The sequence below is a fragment of the Macaca fascicularis genome, chromosome 14, assembly GCF_037993035.2.
Source record: "Macaca fascicularis isolate 582-1 chromosome 14, T2T-MFA8v1.1".
Classification (NCBI taxonomy): Eukaryota; Metazoa; Chordata; class Mammalia; order Primates; family Cercopithecidae; genus Macaca; species Macaca fascicularis.
This window is the reverse complement of record NC_088388.1, coordinates 101,463,190-101,484,033: the sequence shown is the minus strand read 5'-3', so window position 1 is coordinate 101,484,033 and position 20,844 is coordinate 101,463,190. Positions and strand designations below refer to the sequence as shown.

General features: G+C 42.6%; 1 protein-coding gene and 2 long non-coding RNA genes across 4 annotated transcripts in view; 1 reads left to right on the top strand and 2 right to left on the bottom strand.

Annotated features, from left to right (window-relative positions):
- The window catches only part of LOC135967109 (uncharacterized), a 32,106-nt gene extending 28,066 nt beyond the window's left edge, over positions 1-4,040 (bottom strand). The window contains exon 1 of the long non-coding RNA XR_010580973.2: positions 3,929-4,040. This is a non-coding gene — a long non-coding RNA (uncharacterized lncRNA). The remainder of the gene's footprint in view (positions 1-3,928) is intronic.
- Positions 1-18,751, bottom strand: part of LOC102139033 (uncharacterized) — a 270,410-nt gene extending 251,659 nt beyond the window's left edge. For both annotated transcript variants that reach the window (XR_006692172.3, XR_010580974.2), the window contains exons 1-2: positions 18,570-18,751; positions 10,069-10,178 (exon numbers count right to left, since the gene is read on the bottom strand). This is a non-coding gene — a long non-coding RNA (uncharacterized lncRNA). The remainder of the gene's footprint in view (positions 1-10,068; positions 10,179-18,569) is intronic.
- A 117-nt stretch (positions 18,752-18,868) lies between these two features.
- The window catches only part of TMEM123 (transmembrane protein 123), a 62,334-nt gene continuing 60,358 nt past the window's right edge, over positions 18,869-20,844 (top strand). Inside the window, exon 1 of the mRNA XM_005579463.5 lies at positions 18,869-19,111. Coding sequence (XP_005579520.3) covers positions 19,012-19,111 — 100 coding nt within the window. The 5' untranslated portion in view covers positions 18,869-19,011. The remainder of the gene's footprint in view (positions 19,112-20,844) is intronic.

The following is a 20,844-nucleotide window of genomic DNA, read 5'->3' as shown; positions in this document are numbered from 1 at the left end:
CTAACACTGTCCTATTCTCTAATGCTTTTCTTTCCAACACTGCTATTACATTAAGATTCTTAAAATTCTGCTTTTAATGTGTAACATTCTCAAGCATCTTTAACATTACAATCTCCTCTGTTTTCTAGTTGAAGATGGAGAAAACTAATATATTTTGAGTACATACCACATGCTATAAATTGTGCAAATCTAAACATACTCCAACACCCAGGACTTTATTTTTTAAAATTGTGTTAAATAAATTTAATTGTGTATGTGTATTTAAGGCATACAACATAATGTTGTGGGATACATATAGATAGTAATGTGGTTACTATAGTGAGGCAAATTAACATATCCATCATCTCATGCAATTACCCATTTGCGTGTGTGTATGTGTCCTGAGGAGCTAAAATCTACTCATTTAGCAGAATTCCCAAATAAAGTACAATTTTATTAACTATAGACTTCATGTTGTTCATTAGATATCTAGATTTGTTCATCCCACTCATCTGCTACTTTGTAAACTCTAACCTACATGTCTCCATTTCCTCTCTCCTCCCAACCCCTGCCCTTCCCCTGGTAACCACACCCACAATTTCTCTCTCTCTGTATATTTGACTTTTTTTTTTTTTTTTTTTTTTTTAAGATTCCACATGTAAGTGAGATTTTCACTGGTAGAGGATGTCAGTGCCTGAAGGGTTGAAGGTCAGGAGCAATAACTCATTACAGAATGAAGAGGACTTCCTGAACAATTCGCTTCCAAAAGAAAAGGGAGAAGAAGAAATCCAAGAAGACATCAGCACTTTCACGTTTTATGTCTTCTAGGTTTGATAGGGGTCTGCTATTCCACCCTCAATTCAGGCAAGTCTGTTAGCAGCAGTGAATCTGAATTTGTTTGGGTCTGCAGCAACCTCAATTCTTGCCTCCCCAGAATAAAGAATTTGACTGAGGGGCATGAGGCATAAGGACAGATTGAGGCAAGTTTTAAAGTGGGAGTGAAAGTTTATTAAAAAGTTTTAGAGCAGGAACAAAAGGAAGTAAAGTATACTTGGAAGAGGCCAAGCAGGTGACTTGAGAGATCAAGTGCATGGTTTGACCTTCGACTTGGGGTCTTATACGTTGGCATTCCACGTGCACAGTGACCTGCCAGCACTTGAGAGGGGCCGCTTGGGCATTGCGTTTACTGGAGTTGTATGCATGCTCACTTGAGGCGTTCTTCCCTTACTAGTCAAGTGTTCCTAGAAGGTCCTATACCAGTTAAACTCTGCCATTTTGCTGCTTGGTGAACATACGTGAACCCGCCCGCCCAACTCCATCGGGAAGCTGCTGATCACCAGTTTGAGGAGTTTCTATCTATTGGGAGACTGCCTTTCCCTGGCGCTGGCTGCAACAAATTGTTATTTTACAGAGGCAGTTTAACAACTGCCTGACCATCACCTGATGGTTGCCAGACATTCCTGATGAAGGGGGGCCTCTCCTGCCCTGTTCATGTCTGCCTGGCTACCTACTGTAACAAGCCTTGGCTCCAGGACATTTGGGCTTCTCAAGGAAGAAAACCAGAGTTTGCTTTGGTAAGTGTCTCCATGGTAAAAGCCTACCTCTTTGACCTTTCTGCTTTCACTTGCTTTTTAGCCTCTGAAAAATCCCAACTTCTCATCCATTTATTGAAGTCTTCTTCATTAAATGTCATTTTACATTATACTTTCTCCAGTGTTTTTATGCATTTTCACTGTGAGCCAAGAAAAATGACTCACTGACTGGTAGTTCTATTTACTGTTTATTTGGAATTTCGCTGTTTTCATTTCAAAAATGCCTTAGTGTGTTAAAGCAAACTAAACATGGCCTGAGAAGGACTCCATACCTCTGCATTTTAGTCCTGGCGCATGAACTGCTACCTAACTTAATAGGTAGGCAAGATTGAAAACCTAACTCAGGAGTATGTGCCTGTAACAATCTCTGAGTCTTGGCCAATTCCAGCAGCCATGTTTCAACTAGTCATTTACTGCTGTGTTCAAACTGTGTTCAAATAAGGCAAATGCTGAGCTGTAACCAATCCAGCTGTTTCTGTACCTCACTTCCAATTTCTGTACATCACATTATATTTTTGTCTATAAATTTGTTCTGACCGCGAGGCACCTCTATGACAGAGGTACTGTCAGAGGTATTTGAACCAGAGCAATTGTATCTTAAATAGGGACTTGATAAAATAACGCTAAGACCTGCTAGCCTACATTCCCAGTAAGTTAAGGCATTCTTAGTCACAGGATGAGACAGGAGGTCAGCACAAGATACAGGTCATACAGACCTTGCTGATAAAACAGTTGCAGCGAAGAAGCCTGCTAAATCCCACCAAAACCAAGATGGTAATGAGAGTGACCTCTGGTCTTCTCACTGCTACACTCCCACCAGCACCATGACACTTTACAAATGCCATGGGCATGTCAGGAAGTTACCCTATGTGGTCTAAAAATGGGGAGGCATGAATAATCCACCCCTTGTTTAACATATAATCAAGAAATAACCATAAAAATGGGCAACCAGCAGCCCTCAGGGCTGCTCTGTCTATGAACTAGCCATGCTCTATTCCTTTACTATCTTTAAATCTCTTTCAATTTAGGCTAGAAGTCCAATGCGCTGTCCATTACACCACAGAGCCTGCTTGCTGTTCCTTTACTTTCTTAATAAACTTACTTTCACTTTGCTGTATGATTTTGCCTCGAATTCTTTCTTGTGTGAGATCCAAGAATGCTCTCTGGAGTCTTGATCAGGACCCCTTTCCGGTAACAGTACTATTATTTTCTTTATATTACAGTTGAAGAAATGGAAGTTCCAAGAAGCTGAGGGACTCAGGCTTGTAGATAGAGGAGAGGACAGATTGAAGGTCAGGCTGTCAGGTGGCACAGCAAATGCATAACCAGGAAGATATGCAGCCATGCATCTCTGAGGTCAGCACACACTTGTGTCTCTTGAAGTCGTGGGTTTGGGTCTGGGGTGGCTGTTGTTTTTGGCAGCTGGATGGGACACTAAGGACACCTTGTCAACTGAACCCTCCCTATTTTACCTATGAGGAAATAAGTTTGTGATTTGTGCTACACAGTTAGAAGTGGCAGAAATGAGATCAGAAGCCTTGCCTTCCAACACTTATCAAGTGTCTATCCACGTACTTAATCCTGAAGTCAGATATTTTATTGGTGTTTTATAAACTATCTGAGCAAACCGATGTGGGAGATACACAGAGTGTATTATTTATATAGAAATCCAGCAAGTTAGGCCGGGCGCGGTGGCTCAAGCCTGTAATCCCAGCACTTTGGGAGGCCGAGGCGGGTGGATCACGAGGTCAGGAGATCGAGACCATCCTGGCTAACATGGTGAAACCCCGTCTCTACTAAAAATACAAAAAACTAGCCGGGCGTGGTGGCGGGCGCCTGTAGTCCCAGCTACTCGGAGGCTGAGGCAGGAGAATGGCGTGAACCTGGGAGGCGGAGCTTGCAGTGAGCCGAGATCGCGCCACTGCATTCCAGCCTGGGTGACACAGTGCGAGACTCCGTCTCAAAAAAAAAAAAAAAAGAAAAAGAAAAAAGAAATCCAGCAAGTTGAAAATTGTTCTCACCCTAGGTCAGTTTGTTATTGTAACATTTACAATATACAGCAAGCAATAAAACAAGATAACACAAAGCAAAGTAATCTGAATATGAACCCTGAAAGAAGTAACAGATGTCCAGTTAGATTCTATTGTAATGCCACCATTATTAGAGCCACTCCACCTTTCTAGTATGCCAGAGGGCCATGTGAACTAACTGGTTCAGCAAGAAAAAAAAAAAATGTTTTAAGTGTAAGTAAAACTTCCTCCATCTGCTAAGGCATACTGATCTTCTGTAAACAGGTACAATAAAATATAATATAAATAAAAGCCAAGGCTTCCCTGAATGAGAATGTGAACTATCACCTCCCATTCTCAGCTCATCTCACCAGTCTCTTGTGTCTCAGGCACCAGCAAGCCACCTGTTGGTCCTTCCCAACAAGGCTATGCAGGAGGACAGGTCTCTGCATAACCTTGATCCACCCAGATTTCTTGCACTGAGAATATGACATCCTGAGATAAGGAGAAAGGCCCCGAACCACCAGGCTATATTCTGTGACACTTGCACTCAGCAAGTCCCATGTCTCCCAGGATATAAAAGCCCAGGGTGGTGTGCTTTCGGTTTCCTTAGCTGTAGTGTGACATGGGATCTGTGCAGATGAGACTCCACCCACCCTGGGCGGCTTTCCTGAGGTCTGGAGGACCAGCTTGTCATGGATCCTAGGCTTTAGTTTATCCTTGCTGCTTATCTGTGAGTATTACATCTGTTTGCCTAACTTGGTATGTATGAGTGCTCTGTCTCACCAGACTCATACAAGTGGTAAAGAACCTTTGCAGGCTAACCCTTTTAACAAGAGTGAAGATCAGGCCTTGAAACAGATTTAAATCCAGACACACTACCTCTGAGACTGGGGTACTCACATGTTCTAGCCAAGTACCTAAGCACTCCACTTATCCCACCTGTAATAAACTTGAGGTTACACAAGGAAGGAAACCTGCCACGTTCACCTTTGTCTCCTTACCGTCTACCACAGCCCTAATGCATACTGGGAGGGCAGTACCTATCTTCAGAATGCTGTCACATTAGATAATAAAGGACTCAATGAGTTAATGGGTGTCACAGTGACTAAAAATCAGGGATAGAATGGTTCACATGTAGTGTATTCCTTCTGTGGTCACAGACAATGTCTGTGTGGAAACATTAGAAGATTTCAGTTCAACTCAAACCCCAGATAAACCACTAGTGAGATATGGCTGATAAAAATGGCACAGCCTTAAGACTGACTTAACAGGAGTATGGTGCTCAGAAGAAAGGTTAATAGGGGAGTCTTCACTCCTGTGTCACTTCCCAGGCATTCTAAATGCTGTGCTCAATCTAATGGGAGCTGGTCCTTCTTTTGTCCTTTCTCTTCACATTTTTATCTTCCACTTCGAAGAAGGCTTCCCATCCCTTCTTTTATCTCTCTCTACCATCCTTCTTGGAGTTCTTTCTGGTTCCACAATATCAGTCCCCACACTCTCGACTTATATCTGTTTCCCCTGGAATCCCTATTATGATGCTATAGCACTTAACTTTTTGCTTAATATTTTAGCTATTTATACACACATCTTCTTTAACACTGCAAAGCACTGCTCAAAAGAAAGCAATTGTCATTATCTTTTGTTAGATTTGCTCCATGTATGTTTTATATCTATTACTTCTCTTTGCCATCAGTAGATTGTAATCTCTACATTTCTTTGTAAATTACATGTTGCCCCTAGCTAGTTGTTCTGAACAAAGAACAAATGTTGCTAATCTGGTGATCTACAAGCCATAAAAAGAGGAAGCTGACATGCTAGGAAGGAACAAGAACACACACTCCAAGACAGGAGTGAGGTTTTGAAACATCCCTTAGTATATAACTACATACATGTATGTTCTGGTTACATTTTCATGTCCACAGTTCAGTAAGCAACTCAGGATATAAACAATTCCCAGGAGAGGAAATAAAAATGGCTAATAAACATAGGCAAAGATGTTCCATCTCAGTGATTAAGAAGGGAAATTCAAATTAAACAAAATGAGACACCATCATTTGCCCATCACATTGCTAAAAACAGTGTCATTACATTTATATTAGTAAAAATCAGAAATAACTGAAATATCTGTCAAAAGTGAGGTGCTAAAATAAATTACATCCATGCTCTGAATACTATGTAGCCATCACAATGAAGCATATACATTTGTGTATACATATGGAAAAATGATTATGACATACTGTCAAATTTTTTAAAAGCAAGTTGCAAAGCACGTATTTTTGGGAAAAACCCATATGTTCTATGTTTCTATGTTCATATAAATACATATTCTAGTATCTATGTAATTGTAGGTGCAAAACCTAAAACTAAAACAAAGACACAAACGGAAACAAAGGTATGGAAAGAAAAACACTCAAGTGCTAACTGTGGTTACCCCTAGGGAAGTAAAACAGGAAGGATTTTTTCTTTTTATTTTGGGTACTTCTGTGCATTAAGTTTTGTTTAACACTAAAGTAATACTTTTGACTTTCTTTGAAATGAAAAATAAAACCAATAAAATGTGTGGTCATAAAAGTAGTTATAAAATGTTTTAACTATTCTAGAAAACAGTGACCCAACTTCAAGAACTGCATGCATGAATAGTCTAAGTCTTCTTTATAACTCTATGCTTGCAAAATTATATACACATATTTGTGTCAGTTACAGAAATCTGAAGCCCTATGTGGTAGCCTAGAAGAGTTGTTTCCATATTGTAGATGAAGCAAGAAAGAAATTAAAAGAAAACAAAATATTTAATACTTTATATAAATTGACAACCCAGGGACAGGGCCCTCAGAAACAATTTACCTGATTATTGTTTTATGTTAGGGATCAGAAATTCAAATGCAAGTATCAGAAATTACAAAGCCAGCTGGGAATAAAACAATACAGACAGTACAGAGAGTTCAAATACTGCCTAAAGGGAGCAGCCATTTCATAACTCCTGTTGAGAAGATGGGTCTGGTATTACCAGATCATTCAATGTTTCCAGAGAAACCAGGAATCAGAATTTTTATATCGATACTCTCCTGTTTTAAATTTTAGCAACTGATTTTTTTAAATCCTAAATACTGTGTTGATAAACACTGTGAAAGCCAAACAAAACTTACCTCCTGGCTGGATTTGGCCTGCAGCCTCCTGTTTGCCATTTTTGGGCTTTCCCATCTTTGAAGCGTTCTAGTGGACAAATTCTAACACAACAGTCCCCAATCTTTTTGGCACCAGGGACCAGTTTTGTGGAAGACAATTTTTCCACGAAGAGGTGGGGCATGGTTTCAGGATGAAATGTTCCACCTCGAATCAGGCATTAGATGCTCATAAGGAGTGCACAACCTAGATCCCTCATTTGAGCAGTTCACAATAGAGTTCGTGCTCCTAGGAGAATCTAATGCTGCAGCTGATATGACAGGAGGCGGAGCTCAGGTGGTACTGGCTCACCCACTGCCATCTCCTGCTGTGCCGCAGGAGATGGAGATATATATATATATGAGTTCAAAGATATTTCAGAAATATCTTGTTAAGTATCTCATTTTTTATTGTAGTGAAATATATAACATAAAATTTGCTGTATTAACCAATTTTAAGTACACGATTTAGTGGTATTAATTACAGATGCAATGTGCAACCACCACTAGCTATTTCCAAAAATTTTTCATCACCTTCAACAGAAGCTCTGTACCCATTAAACAATAACTTTAATTATTGCCTCCCCCAGTCCCAGACAACTTCTAATCTACTTTGTTTCTGTGACTTTGCTTATTCTAGGCACCTAACATAAATAGAATGATTCAATAGATTTCCTTTTGTGTCTGGCTTATTTCACTTAGCATAGTGTCTTCGAGGTTCATCCATGTTGTAGCATGTATCAGAACACCAGTTTTTCATGGCTCATTAATATTCCATTATACGTGAATACCACAATACCACATTTTCTTTTTTTGTTTGTTTTTTGTTTTTGAGACAGTCTTGCTCTGTTGCCCAGGCTGGAGTGCAGTGGCGGGATCTTGGCTCACTGCAAGCTCCACATCCTGGGTTCACACCATTCTCCTGCCTCAGCTTCCCGAGTAGCTGGGACTACAGGTGCCCACCACCACATCTAGCTAATTTTTTGTATTTTTAGTAGAGACAAGGTTTCACTGTGTTAGCCAGGATGGTCTCGATCTCCTGACCTCGTGATCCACCCTCCTCAGCCTCCCAAAGTGCTGGGATTATAGGCGTGAGCCACCATGCCTGACGCCCATTTTCTTTATCCATTCATCTTCTGATGGACAATTGAGTTGTTTTTACCTTTTGCAGATTGTGAGTCATGCTTAAAACATTTGTGTACAAGTATGTGTTTGAATCCCTGCTTTTGATTCTATACCTACGAGTAGAATTACTGGGTAGCATATACTGGGTACACTGAGTATTACTGGGTAATGTATACTGGGTAATTCTATACTTAACTTTTTGAGGGACCACCAAACTGTTTTCATAGTGACTGTACATTTTACATTCCCATCATTAATGAATATAAAATGCTCATTTTTAAGATGAAGAACCCATGGGCAATGCCAGTGAGACAGCTCAACCTCAGACACAGGAAGTCAGCTGCAATGCACAGCTGACGTCAGAAACCAGATATCTTGACTCTCAGTGTAGACACAGCCCTCTTTCCAAGGTTAAATTGATTAAGATTTAAACCAGATGATCAGGCAAATGGCTGGAATGTCTATGCAAAGACTGGGTCGTTACAAATAGATCACTTGATATCTTTAGAAGAAAGAATTTGAGTAAGTTCTAGACTCTTTTCTCCATCACGGAATGTGGTTTTCTTTTACCCTTTTCTTCCTCAGGCCTAGGTTCTAAAAGTAGATTAGATCATATTTGTTTTTAGCCTGGTACCTAATTGTAGGATAGTCATAAAATGTCTTTTATCATTATTAGAACTACATTCTAAAATAACAGATTAAAAAAATTCCTTGAAATGCAATACATATTTATTTCAGAAAAACTGAAAAACTCAGAAAAGTAGAAAGGTAAAAAAAAAAAAAGATCACTCAGAGAATGGTAGACTAGATCATATTTGTTTTTAGCCTGGTACCTAATTATAGGATAATCATAAAATGTCTTTTATCATTATTAGAACTATAATTCTAAAATAACAGCTTTAAAAAATTCCTTGAAATGCAATACATAGTTATTTCAGAAAAACTGAAAAACTCAGAAAAGTAGAAAGAAAAAAAAAAAGATCACTCAGAGAACGGTCAACCAGAAATATGACTATTAATCTTTACCTTTTTTTCCAGACTTATTTTTTTCTAGGAATGGTATTTTTGTTTGGTATATATTATCAGAATTATAAAATCTTAAAGCTTAAGGCAATTATTACACTTTGGGATGAAGTTTAAAAATCAAATAAGGAAAAATAGATATTAAGTTCTACATTTAGCTAGTACTATATTTAGTTAGTACTTCTTCCTACCAACTTACAGCCCCACAGTCTGGTGATAGTTTTTGGTAGAGTGCTGTTACTTACCTGTCCATGTGGAACTGTCATTTACTTAAATATAACACCTGCAGGGGCATGGCCACACATTATACTATTTTGTTTTTTCTTCCATGCCTCATACAACGCTGCACATACAACAGATGCTCAGAAAAAAGCTTCTGGATGATTTTTACTGATTTCATGCCATCATTAAGGTTAACACCCCTCAGAATCTCCCCATAGGCAGTAGTAGCCCAACCCAGGCCCTGCAGGGCCCAGTCTTGGCGACTTTCACATTCCAAGAAACTTGGTTTAGAAATCAAAGGTGGCTGGGTGCGGTGGTTCACGCCTGTAATCCCAGCACTTTGGGAGGCCGAGGCGGGCGGAACACCTGAGGTTGGGAGTTCAAGACCAGCCTGACCAACATGGAGAAACTCCATCTCTACTAAAAATACAAAATTAGCCGGGCGTGGTGGTGCATGTCTGTAATCCCAGCTACTCGGGAGGCTGAGGCAGGAGAATCGCTTGAACCCGGGAGGCGGAGGTTGCAGTGACCCGAGATCATGCCATTGCACTCTAGCCTGGGCAACGAGAGTGAAACTCTGCCTCAAAAAAAAAAAAAAAAAAAGAAAAAAGAAATCAAAGGTAATTTAAAAGTTATTTAGTTGCTTGAATCTTTACTTTCATTGCTTGAAGAATATTAAACAGAATTCAACTTGTAACCCATAATGGTAGTCTTAAATCCTCCTTGGCCCCATTCTTCTTTTCTTTCCCCTTTTCTTTTTTCCCTTCATTCCTCTTACTTCAGTATGTTCATGGCTGACTTAAAGCCCCCGTCTCAAAATCCCTACCAAAATTCTCTCTGAACTTGATCCCTTATGATTCTTGATTTTGCTTTTTCTTCCCCCTTCCTTTGGCTTCTATTCCTTCTTCCTTCCTGCCAGGAAATCACAGCCCTTGGCATCATCTTGGTACTCACGCTTGTTTCTTCACTCAGCCCTGCTCTCCTCGGTCACGATTCTGCCCCATGAGCAGTCAGAAGTGGAGCTGGCAAGCTCAGCCTCTCAGCAGGAGACACGGGAGTCAGGGCTGAAGGGAGAAGAGGGGAGAAGATCACAAATGCTCATCATCTAATGTCCTTTCTTTTATTCTCATTACACAGTGAAATTCTAATATATTTACTTATGGGGGTGGGCTACATGAAAGATCTCTGGAAGAAATATGTGGCAATTATAAGGGTAAAATGATAAAATTTTCTTTGAGGAGGGAGAACACTGCCTACCCATCCTCCCCTCTTTTGAGCGTCACCCTGACAACATAATAGTTCTGACCTTTTGATTTTACATGCAAGGACACGGGCCTTCTGACCTTTGAAACTGTCAACACTTACCTCTAGGATTTTGCTGAGGTCTCTCATAGGTATAATGATGGGTGTAATGAGACATCACACAGTACATCCTTTTGTCTCTCATAGAAATAAGAGGTTTTAGGCCAGGCGCGGTGGCTCACGCCTGTAATCCCAGCACTTTGGGAGGCCGAAGTGGGCAGATTATGAGGTCAAGAGATCAAGACCAGCCTGGCCAACATGGTGAAACCTGGTCTCTACTAAAAATACAAAAATTATTTTTTTTTATTTAATTAAAATAAAAAGCAGGCATGGTGGCGGGCCTGTAGTCCCAGCTACTCAGGAGGCTGAGGCAGGAGAATTGCTTGAACCTGGGAGGTGGAGTTTGCAGTGAGCCAAGATTGAGCCACTGCACTCCAGCCTGGGCAACAGAGTGAGACTCTGCCTTAAAAAAAAAAAAAAAAAAAAAAAAAGGCAAAATGGCAAAGTATACCTGGTATATGACCGCTAGACTGGTAAGGGAAAAATGCCACAAGTGAGCGTGCATACAACTCCAGTAAACACAGTGCACATGCGGCCCCTCCCAAATGCCAGTAGGCCACCGCACAGGCAGACAACCCCACAAAGGAAGAATAAAGGGAGAAGTAATGCAGACCCCAAAAGAATGCCAACACATAAAACTCCAAATCAATGGTCAAACAGTACACTTGATCTCTCAAGTTGCCCGCCTGGCCCTCTTCCAAGTGTACTTTATTCTCTTTCATCCCTGCTCTAAAGCTTTTGAATAAACTTACACTCCTGCTCCAAAACCTGCCTCATTCTCTTACTCTGTCTTACGTCCCTTGGTCAAATTCTTTCTTCTGAGGAGGCAAGAGTTGAGGCTGCTGCAGACCCATACGGATTCACCACTGCTAACACAAGTAATACTCAAAATGCAGTATTCCTGGGTGAGAGTGAACTTAGGGAGCATCCAATAGTGCTTACTTCCCTCTTGACCCATGTAGATACCAACAGATGATCCCTGAAATATTGTATTCAATTTGGCTAACTCTGTACACATTCCTGATGAAGGCTGCTATAAGAGATTCAGAAATGACAGGAGGACAGTAGGACAGAATTCAAAAAGTGTGTGTTAGTATTCCAGGATATGGGATGTGAAGCTACCACTCACCCAGTTGCTTAAGCCACAAACCTAAGAGGCTTAATTCCTCTTTCCCTCAGCCATCATATCCAATTGACTCTACTCTCAATCCACATCCTAAATCCATTCACTTATTCCATTTTCACCACTTCTACCCTAGTTCAAGCTCCCAACAATAGCCTCGTAACTAGTCTGTTTCTACTTTTGTTCCTCCATAGAAGCTGGTGTGATGTTTTTAAAAATATATAAAGCATAAGGTGACTTGCCAACTCTCAGATGGCTTCTCATCACATTTTATTTTGTTGTTCCTGTTGCTTCCATACATCAGATTTAAAATAAAATCTAAATTCCTCATCTGAAAAGGCTCAGATCTCCCCTTGTACCTCTCTGTTCTTATTCACTGAGCTTCAGGCACACTGGCTTTCTTTCTATTCCCCCAACACACCATGCTGGTTGAAATGTACACCATGCTGGTTGAAATGTACTTTCACATGGCTCCTTGTAAGGACTCAGTTTAACTGTTTACCTACTGCAGAGGACTTCCGACTGCTTATTCTGAAGTCGCCATCCAGTTGTTCATCATATTGGTGTGTTTTCTCAGCACCACACTTATTTCTAGTTGTTTCCTGTGGGTGTATATGTGTGTGTGTATTTGTGTGTTCAACTGCTCAATTTTTGTTGAATGAATGGACTGGTAAGCCCTATTCCTCCAATTTTTTAGATGAGCAACAGAAAATATTGAGCAGGGGTTAAGACTCTTAACAACTTTCATCTTTTTTTAACCTTCTCCACAACAGCAATTTTATCTTCTGTCAATTTCTCTGTCATGATTAGCAATGAAACTTTTGCTACGGAAAGTGGTTATGTTCAGAGGCAGCAAAGAGGAATGGCCTGGAGACTTGCAACTCACTCCATATGTAGACTTGAAGAAATAAGAACACCAAAGGATTGGGGTGGAGAGCAGTGGCTTTAAACAGAGAAACAAAATATGCTGAGTTCCTATAGCCTCCTACAGAGAAGAAACAAAAAAAAAAAAATCAAAGTAGGAGCTAATAAATAACATGGGATTTAATTAACACTGGAAAGGGCCATGAGGCTTCCCTACATGCCCCCTACAAAACCTCCGAACTCACATCTCTCCTCTTCCTACTGTCCTCAGAGCACAACATAATCCTGCCTAGAATTGACACTGAAAACTCAATCACAACCTCTCATCTGCCCAAATCCTTCAGATTCTGACACAGCTCTCCCACTCCCTTTCTGAGAAGTCACCCTTACAAACTTCAGTTCACACAGAACTTTCTTTTTCTGATCTCGTTTCAAGAGGAAAATCCAATTGCATCACAGTTCATTGTTCTCTGCTTATTTTTTGTTTTGTTTGTTTGCTTGCTTTTTGAGACAGAGTATCATCAACACTCAGGCTGGAGTACAGTGGCGCAATACTGCTCACTATAGCCTTGACCTCCCAGGCTCAAGTGATCCTCCCACCTCAGCCTCCTGAGTAGCTGGGACCACAGGCACATGCCACCATGCTCAGCTAATTTTTTATTTTTTGTAGAGATGAGATCTCACTATGTTGCCCAGGCTGCTCTCAAACTCCTGGGCTCAAGCAATCCTCTTGACTCAGAATCCCAAAGTGCTGGGATTATAGGCGTCAGCCACCATGCCTGCCCTGTTTGTTTTATCTTTGCTTTCACTTGTTTTATTTTTACTTTTACTCATCTGAATCTAAGAATCCTATTAAGTGTTGAACACAAAATACTCAATAAATTCTTTTTGATTAATTATACAGATTCACACTCGGTTTGCAGTTTCTACTGTAAAGGAGGAAACAAGAAGGCAAAACCTAAAGGTAAGGGAAGAAGAAAGTACAAGAAAAATAGGGGCTCTACAATACAAGGGAAAGGAAGCAAAGGTACAAGAATGGGGAAGATACCCAGTAAATGAGCTTTCATTGTGAAGACTTAATCACAGTTTATAATATGTTGTCAATCTGCTAAAATGGAAGTTGACAGGAAATTGGCAGAAACAGGGAAATGGACACAGGCCAATTTACTCTCTTTTGTTAAATCTCACCAGTGCCTTGCCTTATTTGCAACTACTTCAGTTTCAAAGCCAGGCAGATTCTGGTTCTTTCCTTATGCAAATATTGATTTATTAACAGACTAATTCATACATAGCTAGAAGATAATTATCTATGCACATTAAGCCAGATGAGCCATCCTCTATCACCTGCTTCTTTTTAAAACTGAATTAAAATTTACTGTGGGATATAAGTAAATCTCACTGAGAAAACATGAAATCTCTATATCTTTTTACAATCATAACAGAAGCAGCCGTTACCATTCATTTTTAGAAACCAGCTCACATTTTTTTCCTTAACAACATTTTTAAATGTATTGTTCTATTTTTGGGGGTGGGGTGTAATTCTTCTCAATTGTGGTTATAGATACATAAAATGTATCATCTTAGCCATTTTTACATGTACAGCTCAGTAGTATTATGTACATTCAAACTGTGTGTAACCATCGCCCCCCATCCATCTTCATAACTCTTTTTGTCTTGCAAAATTAAATTAAAACTCTGTACCCATTAAACAGAACTCCCCATTCTTCTCTCCCCAGCCTTTGGTAACCACCATTCTATAATATTTTCTGTCTCTATGGGTAGGAACCAACTAACTTGTAAAGGACTCAATGGTGTCTATCATTTTGTGAGGCACACAGACCTGTGTTACTCTCTGTTGCTTCTAAGCACCTAGCATAGTGCCTTGTACATGTCATGTATTCAATAAATGTTTGCACACTGACTAAGTGAATGAATGATAGTTCCAACTCCTGGTCCGCCCTCAGGTAACCCTAAGTTAAAGACTCAGACATACAGGAAATATAGGTTGGATGAAAAGAGAATATGATTGATGGAGAAGGACACCAGCATTTTGCTGCTCTATTTGTCTCCACCCAAAATTCATTCCACAAATATAAACTGAATGCTTCTATATGATGGAAGTACACTAGAGCCTCAAATACAAAGATGAACACATAGACTGTGCCTCCAATGTGTGCCTTCCCATGATCACTTCATAGCACTGATTACACTCTAGTGTAATCGTGTATGTATCTGCCCTGCCACTATACTGTTAGCTTTGGCCAGGACATTGTCCATCACGTAGTAAGCACTCACTCAATAAATAGTTGGCGAATCATCTAATGGAGACTGTAGCCCACTGTGGGGAAAAAGACACACAATCATACAGAGTCAGGATCCTTAGTTGTACGAAAGAAAAGCTGCTGACTCTTGCCGATATAGCAGAAAAGGATTATATTGAAGATACTGGGTAGCTCTCGGGTGTGTTGGAAGGTGCAGAGATTCAAGACTGGGCCCATGCCTCTAGGAATAATGCACAAAATCACTGCAGAACTAGCCCAGCGAGAAAACTATCACCATTGCAGCTCTCTGTCAATACCACTATTACATCAGAAACTCAATGTTGCAACCACTGAGAAACTAATGTCACTGCTAGTGCTGCCAACAAAGCCAGCCGCCTGGCTATTAGGGCTATTCATACCAGCAAGGAAAGGAGCTCCAAAATGAGCCACTATCCTCTGGTTGCTCATACCTGAATTTAAGTTTGATAGGATGAGCCTGACTGGCAAAGCCTAGGTTATATTCTTAAGCCCAGTTGTAATGGAGGCTGGGAATTTGAGCTCTAAATAAAAGAAAGTAGGCTGGGTACAGTCACTCATGCTTGTAATCCCAACACTTTGAGAGGCCAAGGCAGGCAGATCACTTCTGGTCAGGAGTTCAAAGACAGCCTGGCCAACATGGGGAAACCCCATCTCTACTAAAAATACAAAAGTTAGCAAGGCATGGTGGCACATGCCTGTAGTCCTAGCTACTCAGGAGGCTGAGGCATGAGAATCGCATGAACTTGGGAGGCAGAGGTTGCAGTGAGCTGACATCGTGCCCCCACACTCCATCCTGGGTGACAGAGCAAGATTCTGTCTCAAAATAAAAGGAACTGATTCGTGTGACATGAATCCAGTAGTAATATGCAATAGGCACTAGGCCTAAATATACATTCACTTTTTCATTGTCATGGAACTTGTACTTTTGTAGGAAAGACAAACAATAAACACATAAATGAACATAATGATGGACAGCACTAGATGCCACAAAGAGAAACAGGGTTGTAAACTAGGGTATTCAAGAAGGACTTTCCTCAGATGAGCAGTCTTGAAGGATGTGAGGAAGCAGCAAGTACAGAGTCTCTGGGATGGAAACTGACTTGACATTTCTAAAGTGCTGCAAAGAGGCTGGAGCTGAGAAGTGAAGGAGAGGGTAGAAAAAGAGGTGGAAAGGGCAGCCATGGACCATGTCATGTAGTCCTTGCAGGCCATGGTTTTGGACTCTGTTAAGTGGCAAGGGAATGGCATAATCTGACATATTTTAAAAGAATCACACTGGCTGCCATGTGGAGAATATTTTACAGAGAACAAGGGTAGAGACCCAGCTGAGCAATGTATAAGCAGAGGGATCCAATCACTAAAATCCGCCCAGATGGTTGGGGAGATGGGATATGAAGGAAATCTTGAAACAGGTAGTTTCTACTACCCAAAAGAAAAGGTTAGAGGGCATCATGGGCAAAGGGAAGCAGGAGCAAGAACACAGCGGCATGGAAGGCCCCAGCATATGTGGAAAACTTCGAGTGGTCTGGTGAGGTTACAGAGAGGGATTTAGACATGAGGATGGAAAGGAGGAGAGACCTAAACGGCCAAGGGCTGCCCATGCTGTTCTTTTAACTTTTCACATCACCAAAGTAAAATGTTGGTACAGTGATGGGGGCTGAACCTGAGGCACAATTAGGACTACAACTTCCCTGGGAGGCTAGTCCTCCCAACAGAGTTTCCAAGAGAGCAGGAAGGCCACACAGTTCCTTGCTCTTCCCCCTCTCCTCAGACTAGAAAAAACATGGGCAACCCACAGTACTGAGCTGTCAGTATCAAAGCAAAGCTGGGCACACCCACTCACTGTGGTGTGGCAATCAGATAGCAGAGATCTGAAGGTGTCTCCAACAGGTCAGTCTCCAGGAAAAACTGTCCAAGTAAATATGCTGTTTTCCACACTGTCTTAGTCTGTTTCTGCTGCTATAACACAAATACCTTAAATGGGATATTTTATAAACAAATTTATAAACAATAGAAATCTATTTGCCCCAGTTCTGGAGGCTGGGAAGTTGAGAGAGCAAGGCATCAACAGACTTGGTGTCTGGTGAGGGCCCTTTGCCTCATAGATGGCGTCTTCCTGCTGTGCCCTCACAGGGCAGAAGGGTGAAACAAGTTCCCTCAGGCCTCCTTTATAAGGGCATTAATTCCATTCATTAGCAACCAAATCACCTCCCAAAAGCCTCACATCTTCTTTTTTTTTCTTGAGACAAGTTTCACTCTGTCTCCCAGGCTGGAGCGCAGCAGCGTGATCTCGGCTTACTGCAACCTCCACCTCCCGGGTTCAAGCGATTCTCGTGCCTCAGCCTCCCAAGTAGCTGGGATTATAGGCATGTGCCACCACGCCCAGCTAATCTTTTGTATTTTTAGTAGAGGCGGGGTTTCACCATATTGGTCAAGCTGGTCTTCAACTCCTCACCTCAAACGATCTACCCTTCTCAGCTTCCCAAAGTGCTGGGATTACAGGCGTGAGCCACTACACCTGCCCACGTCCCACATATTATTATCATTACCTTGAGGATTAGGTTTCAACACTTGAATGTGGTGGGGATATAAACATCCAGACTTCTGATTCCACCCCAGATTCCCAGGCTGTAAGTACACTCAGCCTTAAAGGAAGTATTAGCTGTGGGTTGGTGAAGAGAATAGAGGAAAACATTCCAGAAGGAAAGAACAATGTATGCAAATGCCAGGAACCATTTCTCCATGGGCAACAAAACCAAGGCTGGAAAGACAGGTTGGGCCTAGATTGTGAAATGCTTGGATAATGGGGTAGTTACCAAACGGTTTATTCCTAAACCAGATTCCCCAGTTAAATACAATAACCAAAACCGAAATGTGCAGTGCTTGCTTTTTGTCCATGATAGATGCTGGGGAAACATTTGCAGGTTTGCTGATTGAATCCACAGATGGAAGTCTGTAAATTTAGGATAGATTGTCTCAGTTAATCTCTATGACCAGTCAGACTTCGGTAATGATGGATTTGCCTGACACGAGAAAGTTCTACTTCTCATAAGTTTTGAGAACTTAACTGCAATGTGGCCTTTATGAGATGAAATCTGGCTCAGGTGCCAAAGATCTGCAACATTAAGACCTTTGCAGGTGGGAATTCCCTGTGATTTTAGGTTCCCTGGATCCTTCAGTCTTCTACTCCAGCTGAGGGTTCCCACCCAAGCCAGGACTCAGCCTTTGTTATTCTCATGCATCAGCCACAGGTCGCTACCTGTCACTTCAGAGTTCTGAGCACAATGAAAATGCAGACTTTACAAGCACTTCAAGTCAAGACAAGTGATTAGCATTGGCACCAAGGGTTTAAGAGGAACTCAGCCAAAAACTGTTCAAAACTAGCCATTTCATCCGAAGTGGGACACCAGGGCCCAAGGAGAGAAGAAGCTGGTTGGATTAATGCATACCCCCGCTTTCCATGACTCTATTGTATTTCAGTGAGAGTTGCTACCAACTCCTGCGGGCGCCCCCACCCGCCCACTCCACTAATCTCTTGTCTTATCCAGAGATACAAGGAACCCGTGGAGAAGATGAGGTACAACTGGGATAAGGAGCTCGTAGGTGTTTTACATTTGAATTTAAGCAACAAATCTGTCGAGCTGTTTTTCTGCACTTCCCCCTTGGGCTGGGTCACGGGAGGGGAAAGCTCCAACCGCCCGGGACTCCTTAGAGTGAATCCCATCCCCTCAAGTTCCTCTCCAGAACCTCCCCCTACTCCCGCCCTTGCCCTGCAACTCCTCCCTCTCACTCTGAGTCGCACGCACCCCTGTCCCCTTCCTGCCCGCAAAACTACTCTTCAAAGACTTCCTTCCGGGCACCGCGAAGCCGGCGTGCTCAGCATTCGGAGAGGCAGCGTCGCTCGCCTTCATCCAGGACAACAAAACTGCCATTTCCGAAGAGAAAGGAAACGGCTCGCGGCTTCTGGGGTTCCCAGGCGCGGGCCTGCGAGGGAGGCCGGGAGCCGAGTCGCCACGCCCAGAACCCCGAGCCCGCCCCCGCGCCAGCCAGCCGGGCCCCGCACGCGACGCCCCCTCCAGGTCCCGCTCCTGCGCCGTATTTGGTCATTCGGGGGGCAAGTGGCGGGAGGGGGAGACGTGAGCGGCCGAAGGGGAAGCGGAGCCGGCGCCGGCTGCACAGAGGAGTCGCTCTCGCCGCCGCCACCTCGGCTGGGAACCCACGAGGCCGCCGCATCCTGCCCTCGGAACAATGGGGCTCGGCGCGCGAGGTGCCTGGGCCGCGCTGCTCCTGGGAACGCTGCAGGTGCTAGCGCTGCTAGGGGCCGCCCATGAAAGCGCACCCAAGGCGGGTAAGTGGCCTCGGGGATCGCCAGCCCCGTTCGTGGGACTCAGCGCCCTGCCGAGGCTTGGGTTCCCAAGTTGGGCTCTGGTACAGAAAGTTCCGCGTGTCTCTGGCCGAACGCTCGGGGCGGACCCGGAGGTGACCGGGCGGGGTGGGGGAAACTGAGGCTTGGACCAGTCACCCGCTGGCTCCGGGGCCGCCTGCTGAGGAAATTGCCCGGTGCTTCCCCTCTCGCTTTTTGGAAGCGGCGGCCTCAGGCAGGGACGGGTGCGCATAACCTGTTGAGTTACCACAAGTTGGTTTTTACAGCCTTTCCCTGAAGTTAATGTTTGCCGAGGTTAGAGTTTATCTAAGGCTTCCGTTTGTAAACAAGATTAGCTGAGTTGAAAAATATGTCTACCGAGGCCCGCGGAAACGTCTCCCAGTTAGTTGGGGAGCTTTTCAAGCGTCTCCCCGGCATTTCATGGTCTAATATTATGCAGCATTATCCAGATGACTTAAGGTTCCTCTGACGCTCGAAGTTAGACTTCGGAGCTCTTGGAGCTAGCTGGGAGCCTTTGGGGAGCGCGCCCCGCCCTCGCGGCAGTTGAGGCGGCTGCCCCCTTGGCGGGGCGCTCTCCACCCCTCGTGTGCCATAAACACCCGGCCGCGGCGCGCGGCAGCTGCGCAGCGTTAAGGGCACAGCTGCACGGTCGCCGGTGGCCCGCGTCGTCGCTAGTAAGGTCGTAACAGGACGATGTTGACATTGCTTTTCTGTGTAGGGCGGAATTTGTTTCCTTTTAGGCCGTTGGCCCTTTGGAGACTTTAAACAGCCCTTTTTGGATGAAACCAGGAAGTTGGGATTTGCTGTGTAAATACTGTTCTCCTTGGTCAACTGTTACAGAAGTCAGGTCCCTACGTAATGGTCAGTAAACCAGGATAAGTTAACTTTAAGTGAACCAAGGTTTTCATGGTTTTGAATTCTGTCCATCCACTGTATATTTAGCCTTAGGTTCGTTTTATCCAGCAAGAGAAAAAGAAGGCAGTTTGTAAATCTGGAAGGTTCAGGCACAACACTTGCTTTTTCTGGAATGATCTAGGTGAATTCATTTTTCTTCGTTTTGCTGAAGTTTTTTTGTTTGCTTAATTGTGCATGTGACACACTGGCTTCGCAGACCTAATTTTGAGATCATTTAAGAAAAGTGGTAAAATCATGTCCATCGTGTATGTTGGTCCTCATTTTAATCAATTATTTCATGAGGTGAGGTCTCCATTTTTAAAAATTTGTTGCTGTGTTTGTGAAGGTAAACCTTACTGTTCCAGTGAATTACCGGTTAGAGTAATTGTGAGTGACCATGCTTTCCTTTCTTTTGTCCTCATAACACAGATTTTTTTTTGTCCTATTTTAACACTCATTGTTTGTTCTGTTTATTAACTTAATGTCTTTCTAGAGGTTAGTCCCATTTGGAAAACTTAAAATGCTCTGTAGTAGGAGAGCCCTGAATTCATAAACTAGTATAACCAGCCAGAGGTGGAATCTGTTTCTACAGACTATGATGTCACCTTGCAACTAGACTAAAAGGTAACAATAGAAGATTTCTCAAAAAGCTAGTAACTGTTAATCCAAGTCTTCATATATAGCGAAATCTGTATACAATGTCATTACGGAGTATAGTGATTTTTAGCAATCATACTAAAACTCTTATGGCTGATTTTTACTGGATACATTTTCTTTGCATCCCACACTATACTAATTTAGGT